The following is a 17,151-nucleotide window of genomic DNA, read 5'->3' on the forward strand; positions in this document are numbered from 1 at the left end:
CATAGGCTCCTAGAAAGTACAGTGTTACATAGGCTCCTAGACAGTACAGCGTTACATAGGCTCCTAGACAGTACAGCGTTACATAGGCTCCTAGACAGTACAGCGTTACATAGGCTCCTAGACAGTACAGCTCGTTACATAGGCTCCTAGACAGTACAGCGTTACATAGGCTCCTAGACAGTACAGCGTTACATAGGCTCCTAGACTGTACAGCTCGTTACATAGGCTCCTAGACAGTACAGCGTTACATAGGCTCCTAGACATTACAGCGTTACATAGGCTCCTAGACAGTACAGTGTTACATAGGCTCCTAGACAGTACAGCGTTACATAGGCTCCTAAACAGTACAGTGTTACATAGGTTCCTAGACAGTACAGTGTTACATAGGCTCCTAGACAGTACAGCGTTACATAGGCTCCTAGACAGTACAGTGTTACATAGGTTCCTAGACAGTACAGTGTTACATAGGTTCCTAGACAGTACAGCGTTACATAGGCTCCTAGACAGTACAGCATTACATAGGTTCCTAGACAGTACAGCGTTACATAGGCTCCTAGACAGTACAGTGTTACATAGGTTCCTAGACAGTACAGCGTTACATAGGTTCCTAGACAGTACAGCGTTACATAGGTTCCTAGACAGTACAGTGTTACCTAGGCTCCTAGACAGTACAGCGTTACATAGGCTCCTAGACAGTACAGCGTTACATAGGTTCCTAGACAGTACAGCGTTACATAGGTTCCTAGACAGTACAGCGTTACATAGGCTCCTTGACAGTACAGAGTTACATAGGTTCCTAGACAGTACAGCGTTACATAGGCTCCTAGACAGTACAGCGTTACATAGGTTCCTAGACAGTACAGCGTTACATAGGTTCCTAGACAGTACAGCGTTACCTAGGCTCCTAGACAGTACAGCATTACATAGGCTCCTAGACAGTACAGCGTTACATAGGTTCCTAGACAGTACAGTGTTACATAGGTTCCTAGACAGTACAGCGTTACATAGGCTCCTAGACAGTACAGTGTTACTGGGTCAGGCACTTAGCAAAACTTAATGAGGCAACGGCAGCTTTATTGCTATGGAGATTCATTAACCCTTTAGCTGTTGCAGAGACACCATTAGTACAGCTCCTTACATCATTAGTACAGCTCCTTACAGCATTAGTACAGCTAATTACAGCATTAGTACAGCTCCTTACATCATTAGTACAGCTAATTACACCATTAGTACAGCTAATAACACCATTAGTACAGCTCCTTACACCATTAGTAATGCTCCTTACACCATTAGTACTGCTCCTTACACCATTAGTACTGCTCCTTACACCATTAGTACTGCTCATTACATCATTAGTACAGCTCGTTACAGCATTAGTACAGCTAATAACACCATTAGTACAGCTCCTTACACCATTAGTAATGCTCCTTACATCATTAGTACTGCTCCTTACACCATTAGTACTGCTCCTTACACCATTAGTACTGCTCATTACATCATTAGTACAGCTCGTTACAGCATTAGTACAGCTAATTACACCATTAGTACAGCTCCTTACACCATTAGTACAGCTCCTTACATCATTAGTACAGCTAATTACATCATTAATACAGCTCCTTACATCATTAATACAGCTCCTTACAGCATTAGCACAGCTCCTTACATCATTAGTACAGCTAATTACAGCATTAGTACAGCTCCTTACAGCATTAGTACAGCTCCTTACACCATTAGTAAAGCTCCTTACACCATTAGTACTGCTCCTTACACCATTAGTACAGCTCCTTACACCATTAGTACTGCTCCTTACACCATTAGTACAGCTCCTTACACCATTAGTACAGCTCCTTACATCATTAGTACAGCTAATTACACCATTAGTACAGCTCCTTACATCATTAGTACAGCTAATTACACCATTAGTACAGCTCCTTACATCATTAGTACAGCTAATTACACCATTATTACAGCTAATTACACCATTAGTACAGCTCCTTACACCATTAGTAATGCTCCTTACATCATTAGTACAGCTCCTTACACCATTAGTACAGCTCCTTACACCATTAGTACTGCTCCTTACATCATTAGTACAGCTCCTTACATCATTAGTACAGCTCCTTACACAATTAGTACTGCCCCTTACATCATTAGTACAGCTCCTTACACCATTAGTACTGCTCCTTACACCATTAGTACTGCTCCTTACACCATTAGTCCAGCTCTGTACACCATTAGTACAGCTCCTTACATCATTAGTACAGCTCCTTACACCATTAGTACAGCTCCGTACACCATTAGTACAGCTCCGTACACCATTAGTACAGCTCCTTACACCATTAGTACTGCTCCTTACACCATTAGTACTGCTCCTTACACCATTAGTCCAGCTCCGTACACCATTAGTACAGCTCCTTACATCATTAGTACAGCTCCTTACACCATTAGTACAGCTCCTTACACCATTAGTACAGCTCCGTACATCATTAGTACAGCTCCTTACACCATTAGTACAGCTCCTTACACCATTAGTACAGCTCCTTCACCATTAGTACAGCTCCTTACACCATTAGTACAGCTCCTTCACCATTAGTACAGCTCCTTACACCATTAGTACAGCTCCTTACACCATTAGTACTGCTCCTTACACCATTAGTACAGCTCCTTACAGCATTAGTACAGCTCCTTACATCATTAGTACTGCTCCGTACACCATTAGTACTGCTCCTTACACCATTAGTACAGCTCCTTACACCATTAGTACAGCTCCGTACACCATTAGTACAGCTCCGTACAGCATTAGTACTGCTCCTTACACCATTAGTACAGCTAATTACAGCATTAGTACAGCTCCTTACAGCATTAGTACAGCTCCTTACACCATTAGTACAGCTCCGTACATCATTAGTACAGCTCCTTACACCATTAGTACAGCTCCTTACACCATTAGTACAGCTCCTTACATCATTAGTACAGCTAATTACACCATTAGTACAGCTCCTTACATCATTAGTACAGCTAATTACACCATTAGTACAGCTCCTTACATCATTAGTACAGCTAATTACACCATTATTACAGCTAATTACACCATTAGTACAGCTCCTTACACCATTAGTAATGCTCCTTACATCATTAGTACAGCTCCTTACACCATTAGTACAGCTCCTTACACCATTAGTACTGCTCCTTACATCATTAGTACAGCTCCTTACATCATTAGTACAGCTCCTTACACAATTAGTACTGCCCCTTACATCATTAGTACAGCTCCTTACACCATTAGTACTGCTCCTTACACCATTAGTACTGCTCCTTACACCATTAGTCCAGCTCTGTACACCATTAGTACAGCTCCTTACATCATTAGTACAGCTCCTTACACCATTAGTACAGCTCCGTACACCATTAGTACAGCTCCTTACACCATTAGTACTGCTCCTTACACCATTAGTACTGCTCCTTACACCATTAGTCCAGCTCCGTACACCATTAGTACAGCTCCTTACATCATTAGTACAGCTCCTTACACCATTAGTACAGCTCCTTACACCATTAGTACAGCTCCGTACATCATTAGTACAGCTCCTTACACCATTAGTACAGCTCCTTACACCATTAGTACAGCTCCTTCACCATTAGTACAGCTCCTTACACCATTAGTACAGCTCCTTCACCATTAGTACAGCTCCTTACACCATTAGTACAGCTCCTTACACCATTAGTACTGCTCCTTACACCATTAGTACAGCTCCTTACAGCATTAGTACAGCTCCTTACACCATTAGTACTGCTCCGTACACCATTAGTACTGCTCCTTACACCATTAGTACAGCTCCTTACACCATTAGTACAGCTCCGTACACCATTAGTACAGCTCCGTACAGCATTAGTACTGCTCCTTACACCATTAGTACAGCTAATTACAGCATTAGTACAGCTCCTTACAGCATTAGTACAGCTCCTTACACCATTAGTACAGCTCCGTACATCATTAGTACAGCTCCTTACACCATTAGTATTGCTCCGTACACCATTAGTACAGCTCCTTACACCATTAGTACTGCTCCGTACACCATTAGTACTGCTCCGTACACCATTAGTACTGCTCCGTACATCATTAGTACAGCTCCTTACAGCATTAGTACAGCTCCTTACACCATTAGTACAGCTCTGTACATCATTAGTACAGCTCCTTACACCATTAGTATTGCTCCTTACACCATTAGTACAGCTCCGTACATCATTAGTACAGCTCCTTACACCATTAGTATTGCTCCGTACACCATTAGTACAGCTCCTTACACCATTAGTACTGCTCCGTACACCATTAGTACTGCTCCGTACACCATTAGTACTGCTCCGTACATCATTAGTACAGCTCCTTACAGCATTAGTACAGCTCCTTACACCATTAGTACAGCTCTGTACATCATTAGTACAGCTCCTTACACCATTAGTATTGCTCCTTACACCATTAGTACAGCTCCTTACACCATTAGTACTGCTCCGTACACCATTAGTACTGCTCCGTACACCATTAGTACAGCTCCGTACATCATTAGTACAGCTCCTTACACCATTAGTACTGCTCCGTACACCATTAGTACAGCTAATTACACCATTAGTACTGCTCCGTACACCATTAGTACAGCCCCGTACATCATTAGTACAGCTCCTTACACCATTAGTACTGCTCCTTACACCATTAGTACAGCTAATTACACCATTAGTACAGCTCCTTACACCATTAGTACAGCTCCTTACACCATTAGTACTGCTCCGTACACCATTAGTACAGCTCCTTACACCATTAGTACTGCTTGTAATAATGGATCTGCATTTCTTGTAAAACCCAACCAGATGGCGTATGTGCTGTGGAGCATTGTTGTGCTACTGGGCATCCTCTCCTCCCACCAGATTGCTGCATATCCCGATGGGAAAGTCTCGGCCGCCTGCAGCACAATGGAGCCTGTTCACGGGACCACAGCCCAAACCAGTGCAGCTCCTTACAGTCTGCAAGTGTCAAAGACCAACTACACCAATGGAGATAAAATCACAGGTAAGAGCAGGGCTTGTACAGACCAGCACTAGATGACATAACATGCGGAGCGTGAAGTCATATGATGTGTAATTATAAAACACGTGCATAGCACTTGTATCACATATTGTATTTGTGTACAAATGCTAAATACACTGGAGCTGCACATTACCCCAACAATGCAGCCCCAACCAAACACATCCCACCCTACAATAAACCCCCAAAGAACCATAACCCACAGAGTAATTCATTCCTTAACAATTTCATTAATCCCACCACAATAACATTCCCTCTCTAACAAGCAGATACAATAGGAAAAGGTGGCGCAAAAAATGCTGGTTCAGGTATTGCTAAACACAATGATATTCAAGTGTATTAAATTGTGTTCTCAAATTAGCAAACACACATGAATAATAACATTTAATAAGAAATATTATAAATCACAGTCAGTGCAAATATATATGTATTTGAATTGATAGTGCATAAGCTATTATAAGCTTAGAGTAGGTGTAATTAGCTTAAAATTCTTGTAATCTTTTTTTATTTTTTGTAATTTAGTTTATTTAATTGTAGGTACTTGTAGTTAATTGATTTAATTTATTTATTGATAGTGTAGTGTTAGCTTTAATTGTAACTTAGGTTAAGATTTATTTTACAGGTAATTTTTAATTATTTTAACTAGGTAGCAATTAAATAGTTATTAACTTTTTAATAGCTATTGTACCTAGTTAAAATAAATACAAAGTTGCCTGTAAAATAAATATAAATCCTAAAATAGCTACAATGTAATTATTATTTATATTGTAGCTATCTTATGGTTTATTTTATAGGTAAGTATTTAGATTTAAATAGGAAGACTTTAGTTAATAAGATTTAATTTATTTCGTAAGATTTAAATTATATTTAACTGGGGGCGTAGCCAACTACTAACGCAGCAAGACATACTGTTACAGAGCTCCTGCAGTTTTACTGTTAAAACTTAGATTTTTGACGTTTTCGAAGCCTATCCATCCCCTACCTGAATTGCCCTTACTATGGAGGAGCTTTCTACACATCTCGCACCTCTCCTGGAGGGTCTGATTGCTAAAGTGGACAGTCAGTTTCATAGCTTGAGATCTATCGTTATAGAGATGCGCAACAAAGATGGCGCTTCTTACCTTTCCTACTACGACACCCATGTGGTAAGCCAGATGGGGGACTCGCTATCTACACAACCTGATTCTAACCGACTACAAGACTGTGAACTCAGACAGAGCTCAACGGGCGCTCGCCCTGGAACCCCAAGTAGAGATCCGGTGCAGCCGTGCACAGCTGATCGATCCCACAGTGTAACCACTACACCGCGAGCAGAGAGACCAGTCCGGATCATTATCGGGCAATATCCCCAGCTCTCTCTTCCTCCTTCTCTACGCTTGAAAGCGTCCCTCTCACCTATCGCTACCGAGACACTTGAGGCAGCCTATGTTCACCTGGAGGGACCTGCCAGATGTCGCCGAGAATCAGAGGGCCAAAGATACAGGTTGAATATGGGCGCAGGGCTAACACAGCAGGGGAGCGCAACAGCAGAAATAATACAATATACAATGGCCCAAATAGATACCACGGCACTACAACTTATGACACGATCCCCACCTGATATTCCAGCTCAGACACAGTATGATCCAGGGCTTGCAAAACCTAATATCCCGCTAAGCGCGCTGCAGCAGGCTAAAGCGCATAGCTATCTGACCGGGCTGTGTTTCTTAAGGGGCAGCGGTAACAGCGGTAGAATCGACCAGCAAACAAGTCAGTTTTCATGTCCGTATCCCTACCTGTCTACTGGGAATGATACTATGACGCCCCTAGGCTATGCCTGCCATCCTATTTTACAGCGGGCCCTGCAGGTCCTTTTGCGGAAGACATCAGATCCGAGGTCTGGAGTGGAGTAAACTCTTTTCAGCTGATATTCTATGCTGGAATGCGATTAATGGTTAGTTGTAACCGGCCATATAGCTATTGAACTATAATAGGGGGCAGAAGAATTTGAGACTAATGGACTGAATGATGGTTCTCTAGGGAATCTGAAAATGTGGCCTACCAACTATAAAAATGTGGCTCAAATGACTCTCTGTTTCTCTATCACATTGTTTTATGTTTGGTTAAACATATTTAGCCCTAAGTTCACATCTTTTTAGTTAACTTTTACACAGGATGCTAGCTTGTTTCTTATATGTGTTTATCCTTTGCCCTGCACATTCTATAGCTGTACATGTGTATATTAAGTAGTAGGCACATATTCTTGCCTCTGGATTCACTTTCAGTGCTAATCACCTACTTATCAACCTCCCATCCCAGAGGGCTTACCGGCTTTAATATATGGGGTTTCTGTTATTAAGCTCACTGTGTACTGGAGCTAACTAGGATATAGGTAGACTAATACACTTAACACTGGCTATACATTCTGCATCTACAGTAGCTACAGACTAACAATATAGTATTGTTAAACATACTGTTTTGATGTAGTTTTGTATGCATTATGTTCAAAAGTCTTTATTTTGTGCTTTAGTTTGTGCACTTTGCCTGAAGGCTAGGTTTTATTGTTCCACTCTCTGGTTATAAGCCAGATTAGCTCACATATAGACATAGCTGCCAGTGTATCTGTTTTAATTCACTGTTAGATGTACAGATGTCTCCCTGCCGATACTAGGCCATAACACAGGCTTCCACAATATAAAGTTAACCCTTAGCAATGTTTACTTTGTTGCCTCCACACATTGGAGGACAGTCTACTCCATTCCAGGCCCGTTGTTCCAAGAGACCTGCATGACATTAGCTAACTATTTTAACAAAATGTTTTTAATGCACTTTCTTTACTGTAGCTCACATTTATCTGATGACCTATATTAACTCTTTACATATAGGATGTACTACTTAAATGTTATATATAAGTCATAGGCATTATGTTGACAGTGTGGGAAACATGCTGGCCCCTATATTTTTGCTTTGGCTTCTATGCTGACCAATAGAGAATCAGTTTATCTAGGCCCTATAGAAGTTTTTATAGCATCTTTTGATTATTGGATATGTATTTAAGCATTACATGTCCATCTGCCCAATGTTAAATTATCCATTTTTAGTGTATCTGTTTGCAGCTCAGACTCGACAAGTGCATATGAAGCTTTTACCTATTTCCATCTGCTTACTGTTAATATTACTCCACTAGACTACAATAGCTATCCTGTCATGTTTGAATACTGTCCTCAGTTGCACCCACAAGCAGATGTCTCTGATAAAAGGGGTATACACCCAGATCAGATAGAACCTACATCATTCTTTTTGTATGCCAGCATTTATGTTATCAATCTAATACCAAGTTGTATATTTGTGATATTTATCCTATTATCTCACTGTATCAATGAATCCCCAATACAGCTTTTTCCATTTCACTATTTAACCCTAGCATTTAGCACTAGCAAATTTTGCTAAAATATATAGACTAGCCATATACTTTAATACGCTTACTCTCCTATGTCCCTGGGTGTTTTCCTGCCTGCAATTGGCTAACATGCCCTGTGTCATTGCTGTCCTAAATAGGTATATTATACTGTGGTCCCCATGCATAATTATGGTACTGCTAATGCTCATTCCTTCTTTAACCATATACAAAAACAGCTTAGGTTCAGGAGTATTGTTTCAGCGTAGCTAATTGTGCCATGAAACTAATGGACTTATTAGAGATCTGTTAACTAGTTAGCCAGCTACGCCATTTTTCTCACCTATAACCTGAAAACCTATGACCAGAAACTAGTATATTGATGGTCTCGCCTGTAACATGCCACTGTCCAGGTACCCCACATGGCTCCACCCCCCCCTCCCCCCCCATCAGGGTTCACCCTTATTGCAAGTGAACAAATCAGCGGTATTTATCCGCAATTGCTGATATATTGTTATAAGTTTTCCTTACATCTGTATGCTATATTTAGTTTACCATACTATAGGATGTATATGTTACAAGAATGTCCAATATATTTCTATTCACAGCTGTGGTTATCACTATCATTCCTCTTTCCTATATCATTAGCCTTGACAGGTTCAAGAGCATTACTTCAAGCAGATGAGGAACATAGCTAAAGAAAAAGAGGTTTCATTAGTATGTATATATTCTCTTTCTTGTTTTTATTTTTTGTGTAGACTTAACTATCTCTAGAAATGGTATGATATTCTTTATACATTAGGTGTTGCAGAGATCATCCATGGCGTCATATGTCTGCAGACTAATATATATGTTGTCATGTAATGAATGATGTATTGCTAATAACCTCAATAAAAAACTTTGATTTACAAAAAAAAAAAAAAATTATATTTAATTTAGGGGGGTGTTAGGGTTAGGGTTAGACTTAGCTTTAGGGGTTAATACATTTATTATAGTAGCGGCGAGGTCCGGTCGGCAGATTAGGGGTTAATACTTGAAGTTAGGTGTCGGTGATGTTAGAGAGGGCAGATTAGGGGTTAATACTATTTATTATAGGGGTTTTGAGGCGGGAGTAAGGCGGTTTAGGGGTTAATACATTTATTAGAGTAGCGGCGAGCTCGGCAGATTAGGGGTTAATAAATATTATGTAGGTGTCGGCGATGTTAGGGGCAGCAGATTAGGGGTACATAGGGATAATGTAGGTGGCGGCGGTGTGCGGTCGGCAGATTAGGGGTTAAAAAAATGTATTAGAGTGGCGGCGATGTGGGGGGGCCTCGGTTTAGGGGTACATAGGTAGTTTATGGGTGTTAGTGTACTTTAGAGCACAGTAGTTAAGAGCTTTATGAACCGGCGTTAGCCCAGAAAGCTCTTAACTCCTGACTTTTTTCTGCGGCTGGAGTCTTGTCGGTAGAGGGTCTACCGCTCACTTCAGCCAAGACTCTAAATACCAGCGTTAGGAAGATCCCATTGAAAAGATAGGATACGCAATTGGCGTAAGGAGATCTGCGGTATGGAAAAGTCGCGGCTGGAAAGTGAGCGTTAGACCCTTTCCTGACTGACTCTAAATACCAGCGGGCGGTAAAAAGCAGCGTTAGGACCCCTTAACGCTGCTTTTGACGGCTAATGCAGAACTCTAAATCTAGGCGAATGTAACTATTAGTTATATTGTAGCTAGCTTAGGTTTTATTTCACAGGTATTTAGTTTTAAATAGGAATTATTTAGCTGATAATTGTAAGTTTAATTTAGCTCTATTTTAATTATGTTAAAGTTAGGGGGTGTTAGGGTTAGGGGGTTAATAGTTTAATTTAGGTTGTTGCGATGTGGGGGGCTGGCGGTTTAGGAGTTAATAGGTTTAGTTAGTGGCAGTGATGTGGGAGGCCAGAGGTTTAGGGGTTAATAGCTTTATTTAGTGGCAGCAATGTCAGGGAGCGGCGGAATAGGGGTTAATATCTTTATTTTAGTGTGGGCGATGTTACGGTGCGAGGGAACATGGGTTAATAACTTTAGTATAGTGTCAACGATACTGGGAGCGGCAGATTAGGGGTTAATAGATTTATTTCGGTGGCGGCGATGTCGGGAGCGGCAGATTAGGGGTTAATAAGTTTATGTAGATGTCGGGGCAGCAGATTAGGGGTATTCAGACGTGGAGTTTATGTTAGGGTTTTAGGTTTAAACATAACTTTTTTTTCCCCATAGACATCAATGGAGTTGCGTTACGGAGCTTTTTCATTCCGCTCTTTAGGTGTTTTTTCTAACTTGCTCTCCCCATTGATGTCTATAGGGAAAGCGTGCACGAGCATGTCAAAGCAGCACTTGTATTTTGTGCAGTATGGAGCTCAACGCAACCATATCGCACGCACAAGGCGGCTTTTCAAAAACTCGTAATGGCAGCACTATGGAGGGTGAAATATCGCAACTTTAGTTCCGTCGTTAACTACCCTCTATAGCGCAAAACTTGTAATCTAGGTGTATGAAAACTATGTGATGGTAAAAAGTATATTGTAATGTCTAATTACAAGTGATGTATTCTTCCACGTAATATATGATATTGTTCATACAATCCGGGTAACATCCGAATCTTTCTGTTTAAAAATACATCTCTGTGCGATATAGAATCCTATATGTAGAGTTCAAATTACACAGTGTCTAGAGTTAGACTTCGCTTCACAAAAAATCATTCAACGATTGGTCTCAATAGTACCTTGCAAAGAAACAAACGTATTGCAGCACTCTAGTAAATATATAAATGTGGAGATTGCAAGTTACCCCTGAGCCACTGTCCAAGGCCCAAAATAGTATATCCAAAGAAAACAAAGTGAGGTAACAGCAAATCAGTACTTGTATTTATTGATCAGAGGAGAACAAATACAGCGACGTTTCGGGATACTATCAGGGCCGGATTTCCCATTAGGCACAGTAGGCATGTGCCTACAGGCGCCTTGCAGTGAGGGGCGCCTGCCTGTCAATAATAAAAAAAAAAAAAAAAAAAAAAAAAAAATTTTTTTTTTTTTTTTTTTTTTTTTTTTTTTTTATGAGGGCATTTATTTTAGTAAGAATTGTGCTGCCAGGTGCCTACAAAGTCGAGTGTTTCATTGGGAATATGTTACAGCAGTTGAGGGAGCCATGAAGGAGAGAGGGGCAAAGATTAAAACTAAACCCCTCCCATTGAATTTCTAAATTCTAATTTTAAACACATTTGTTGACCCCTGGATTACATATAATCTACAACATTCCATGTTTTCCTTTGAGAGCAACATCATATGATATTTATATTTCAGAACAAAATAAATGTAACATCTGTGTGTGTTTGTACCAAAAATATCAGAGTTTACAAGATTTTTTTCCCTACATTTTATATTTTCTTCCACTGGCTGCACAGGTTGTTGATGGTGATGAGCTTGCATGCTGCTAGTTTTAATATTGCTATTGTTTACACAAAACTGTGTTTGACTCCAACAAAATGTTAAGCACATAGTCAAAGTCATCTCCAGAAAAGCAATACACTAATGGCTTGTCAATAAACATGTCCTATGAGCCCATCTGGGTCTGCACAGATGTGTATTGCTGTCTCAGAACTGACATTGACTATGTGTTTAACTCTTTTGCAAGAGGCTAACACACTTCTCTGCAAGCACTAGTGCAATAATAAAATGCCCAGCAAACTGTCACATTTGATGTCCCTTTAAATAGGGTTTTCTTTAGAATATTTTGCATTAAAAGTTTAACATGATTTGTTTTTGTTATACATAATAGAAATTGTATGGCCATTTGAGTCAAGTGAATATTGATTTTTGGTGTAGCTTCCATTACAACAAATATTGCAATTGGTGTGTGTATTTGTGTATCTCCATAAAAGGGAAAATGTAATTTTACATCTAATATTTATTTTTAGTTGTCCTAAATAATAATAAAAAAAAGTCCTCATTTTTTCCACTTTTTTCTAGGGGGGGGTGGGGGGGTGGGGGGGGCGCTTCAGGTTTTTGTGCCTACAGGCACCTGAGATGTAAATCCGGCCCTGGATACTATCCCTTATTCATGCTACAGCTCAGCTTGCAAACATTAATCACAAACTTATATACTCTAAGGCCACTAGATGGCGCTATTCAACAAGTTAACAATTTTAACCCCTTAAGTGTATATAGTTATAATGTGATTAATCCTAATCTAACAAATTCACCTACATTGCATCAAACCTTTACAAACCAACTATAGATTATAGAAATCTCATTACCTTAATAGTAAATTGCCACATTTTCAACATTTAGCAATCTATTAAAGGGACACTCAGGTTTTATTAAATTTTCATGATTCAGATACAGCATGTAATTTTAAACAACTTTCCAATTTACTTCCATTAAAAAAAAATGTGCACAGTCTTTTATATTTACACTTTTTTTGAGTCACCAGCTCCTACTGAGCATGTGCAAGAACTCAGACTATACGTATATGCATTTGTGATTGGCTGATTGCTATCACATGGTACAGGGGGAGTGGAAATATACATAAATTTGAAATGTGTTAGAAAAGAATCTACTACTCACTTGAAATTCAGAGTAAATGCTATTGTATTGTCTTGTTATCTTGCATTTGTTGATTATGCAAATCTGCTGTGTTTACTGGTCCTTTAAATAACAATTTTTACAAAAGCACAGTAGGTCCCATTCTCTATTTAAACCTTTAGGCTCCAATGTGCCTAATTCAAAAATCCAATATGACTCACGCTGCTCCGGCCGCATATGCAGGTGGCGTTATGACCCTGAAGGCGCCCGGCGTAAGTTTCAGTCGCACAACCAAAGACGTCAGAATCGGGGCCAGAGGCAAGGAGGAAGTAGCACTGAATCTACAGACACGTCGTCGCCGGGGAAGTCAGATGGAGAAAGAGGAGAGGTGGTCGCAAGCACAGATCGAAGTGCAAAAAAATCTTCCAGCAGGCAACTTCGCTCCAGCCGCAAGAACTAACAAGTAAAGTAAATCAAGCGATTACCCAAGACACAGCTAGCAATGACATTGTGCTTAACATTTCAAAATATTCGTTGGCCAAAGAAGAGATAGAATTGCTGAATAAAGGACTGTCGTTTTGTCCTAATAAGAACTGTAATTACTTCCATTTACAAAAAGATCTTTATAGGTTCTTTCGAAGTGTAAAATTACAAATGATTGAATGGAAAGATAAAGAACCCAGTGATCCAGCACTTTTATTCCTAGCTCAGCACTTTTATTCCTAGCTCAGCTAATCATAGTATTGAGACATTTATTTCTTTAGTTCAGGCTAATATTAATAAAATACAACAGAAACAGAAAAAACACAACTCTAAAGGTAACAAATATGTCCCTGTTGAAAATAATTTCTCTGAGCAGCACCGCTTGGCTTTGTATAATCTACAGAAAAATACAGATATTATTCTAAAGAGGGCGGACAAGGGAGGGGCAGTTGTTGTTCAAGATAAAATTAATTATATACAGGAAATAAAACAACAGCTAGGGAACATTGATGTATATAAAATACTTCCATTAAACCCTATATTTCTTATACAAAAAGAGATAGATAATTCTATATCTAGTGCAGTGAAAAACAATATTATTGGCAAAGAGATAGTGACATTCCTGAAAGTTAAACACCCATGTACCCCAGTTATCTACACACTGCCCAAAGTGCATAAACGGTTAAAGGATCCCTCGGGTCACCCAATAGTGGGCAGTACAAATTCGGGGTTTACTAATATATCTATTTTTCTAGATAAAATACTATGTCCCTTTGTAGAAATTACTAGTTCATTTATCAAAGATACAGGTGACGTTTTGTTAAAACTTAACTCTCTGAACTTAATGTCTGATAAATTTATTATGTACACTCTTGATGTGGAAAGTCCGTATACTAACATCAAACACACGAGTGGAATAGACTCTGTTAAAGTAACCTTAGAATCCTGTAAGAAGTATAATTCGTCTCAAATTTGTTTTTTTCTGCAAATGCTTTCAATAATCCTGTAGGACAACTATTTCCTTTTTCAGGATGAGTTCTTCCTTCAGTTCCAAGGGACAGCCATGGGTTCCAACGTCGCCCCCCAATTACGCCAATATCTTTATGAATTTATATGAAGAAAGGTATGTGTTTTCTAATTATTTATTTATTCGGTATGGCGCCACATGGTGGCGCTATATCGACAATATTTTTGGCGTGTGGTGGGGCGACGTTGGAACCCTTGAGAAATTTGTTAATTACTTAAATGGAGCAACAAGAAATATTAGGTTTAAACTTTCTTGGAGCGAGGAATTTATTGATTTTTTAGATGTAAGGATTATTAAGAAAGGTAACTCTTTTGTTACAGATCTTTTTAAAAAAGATACTGATCGGAATAGTTTGTTGCGATTTGAGTGCCCACCCTCCATCACTTGTTAGAAGTTTACCCTATAGTCAGTTATTGCGAGTAAGGAAAATTGTTTCAGATGAAAAACAGCTCAATTCAAGACTAGATGAAATGGGAACAAGGTTTAAAGTTAGGGGGTATCCAGACACACTCATTCAGGAAGAAATCAATAAAGTTAAATCTATCTCTAGGGAGAATATATTGAAACATGAAGATCAGATACCAATCAAGAATAAGGAAAAATATAGGCTAATGTTTGTAACAGAATACAATTCCCAAAGTAAAGAAATTCAGCGTATTATTAGGAAACACTGGGGTATATTGGCTGAATGCAATCCAAATATAATGGTCTTTAAGAAATACCCTATGCCAGCGTATAGAAGAAGCCCAAATATACTGATTAAAGCGGATATTGGGTCTTGTGTTAAAAAGAAAGATGGCTATATAGGGTCTAAGAATTTAGGCTGTTATCCTTGTCTAAGCTGTTCTTGCTGCTCAAATTTGAACAAAGGTCCTACATTTTTGCACCCCCACACAGGTAAAAGATACAGTATTAAAGGATACTACACATGTTTAGCTACGTATATTATTTATATGGTTAAGTGTCCGTATGGTGGGGTTTATATAGGCGAATCGACCCGTAGCGCCAAGGACTGTATTATAGAACATAAAAGTAACATTAGGACAGGAAATTTAAAGTCCCCCCTATCAAGTCATTTTTTAAGTCATGGTCATTCTATTAGCCAACTTAAGTTTCAGATCATTGACCACGTGAGATTACCTCGTAGAGGAGGGGATAGAGAACTGTTATTGAAGCAGCGTGAGTCATATTGGATTTTTGAATTAGGCACATTGGAGCCTAAAGGTTTAAATAGAGAATGGGACCTTACTGTGTTTTTGTAAAAATTGTTATTTAATAGATTGCTAAATGTTGAAAATGTGGCAATTTACTATTAAGGTAATGAGATTTCTATAATCTATAGTTGGTTTGTAAAGGTTTGATGCAATGTAGGTGAATTTGTTAGATTAGGATTAATCACATTATAACTATATACACTTAAGGGGTTAAAATTGTTAACTTGTTGAATAGCGCCATCTAGTGGCCTTAGAGTATATAAGTTTGTGATTAATGTTTGCAAGCTGAGCTGTAGCATGAATAAGGGATAGTATCCCGAAACGTCGCTGTATTTGTTCTCCTCTGATCAATAAATACAAGTACTGATTTGCTGTTACCTCAATAGTACCTTCTCACTCAGCTGAGTGCCGTTAGTGTAATCAGATGTTCCTTGCTATATACGGTGACCAGATCACTTGACCCCCTCTGCCTTACCACTCAGCCCTTTAGTGGACTCCATCTGTAACTTTTAATGCTCCTTCTTGGGATGCGGCTGTTTCGCAAGCAGCATCTGTCAGTTCGGATGATCCCGGGTGAATCACGTGACCGTCGAGTAGCCAATCCTCTCGTAGCTTACCCTACATCACGTCTTGATTCTCTGGGCGATTTTCAGACTTCCTCCAATGTTAAGTAAATCGCAAATAAGAAACTTTGGTGAGCGCTCACTCAATGTGTTCTTAGAAGTGTTTATTGTCTTTCATTACTCCTGCAGACTTTTCAAAATTGGAAGATGCAGTGTTTCGGTATTTTGGATCAGAGATATGGCGTTCTCTACATGTTTCGGCTCTGCAGCCTTTATCAAGATCATCTTTTTTTTTACAAATTAGTTTGTGATAATTTGTTCACCTGTAGCTGGCAGAGTTTGGGTCACTCAGTTTCTAGATTAGATACACAACCCCTTTTTTCCTTTTTCTTGTAAACAGTACCTACCCTCTCTAACCCTCACTGTAATAAACCATATAACCACAACTGTGATAAATACTGTAATGAAAGCCACTGTTACTTTTGTACTTGAAGAGGACTGCTGGTCAGTCTCCTCCCCACTGACTATGGACCCCCCTGGATTTTGAGGGGATTCTGTGTTTTGGGAGGCGGGTGCCTGGGGGACATTTGGAGTAATTTTACCCTGGATTCAGGTTTATCCTGTTTTCCCAAACCCCCAGAGACTTTGAGAACTGGAGGGCCCTGATACAGAGTCGGGGTTCCTGTGTATTGTTGGGGTATAAGGTGACAGCCCAAACCAGCATTGCCTGCTCCAAACCCCCCTAGACTCAGAGACTCCAAGCAGGAGATGGCAATCAGCACAGACATTCTAATGCTGGGGCCTCCTGCTGTTATGTGTTTGCATATGTAGTCTAGGTGTGAAGTGTTTGTCGTTGTGTGAGTCATCCATGG

At 39.6% G+C, this 17,151-nt stretch overlaps 1 protein-coding gene across 1 annotated transcript in view; it reads left to right on the forward strand.

Moving 5' to 3' along the window:
• Positions 1 to 17,151, forward strand: part of LOC128641153 (putative ferric-chelate reductase 1) — an 89,339-nt gene that overhangs the window by 22,919 nt on the left and 49,269 nt on the right. The window contains exon 3 of the mRNA XM_053693721.1: positions 4,864 to 5,062. Coding sequence (XP_053549696.1) covers positions 4,864 to 5,062 — 199 coding nt within the window. The remainder of the gene's footprint in view (positions 1 to 4,863; positions 5,063 to 17,151) is intronic.

This window comes from Bombina bombina, chromosome 10, assembly GCF_027579735.1.
Source record: "Bombina bombina isolate aBomBom1 chromosome 10, aBomBom1.pri, whole genome shotgun sequence".
NCBI lineage: Eukaryota > Metazoa > Chordata > Amphibia > Anura > Bombinatoridae > Bombina > Bombina bombina.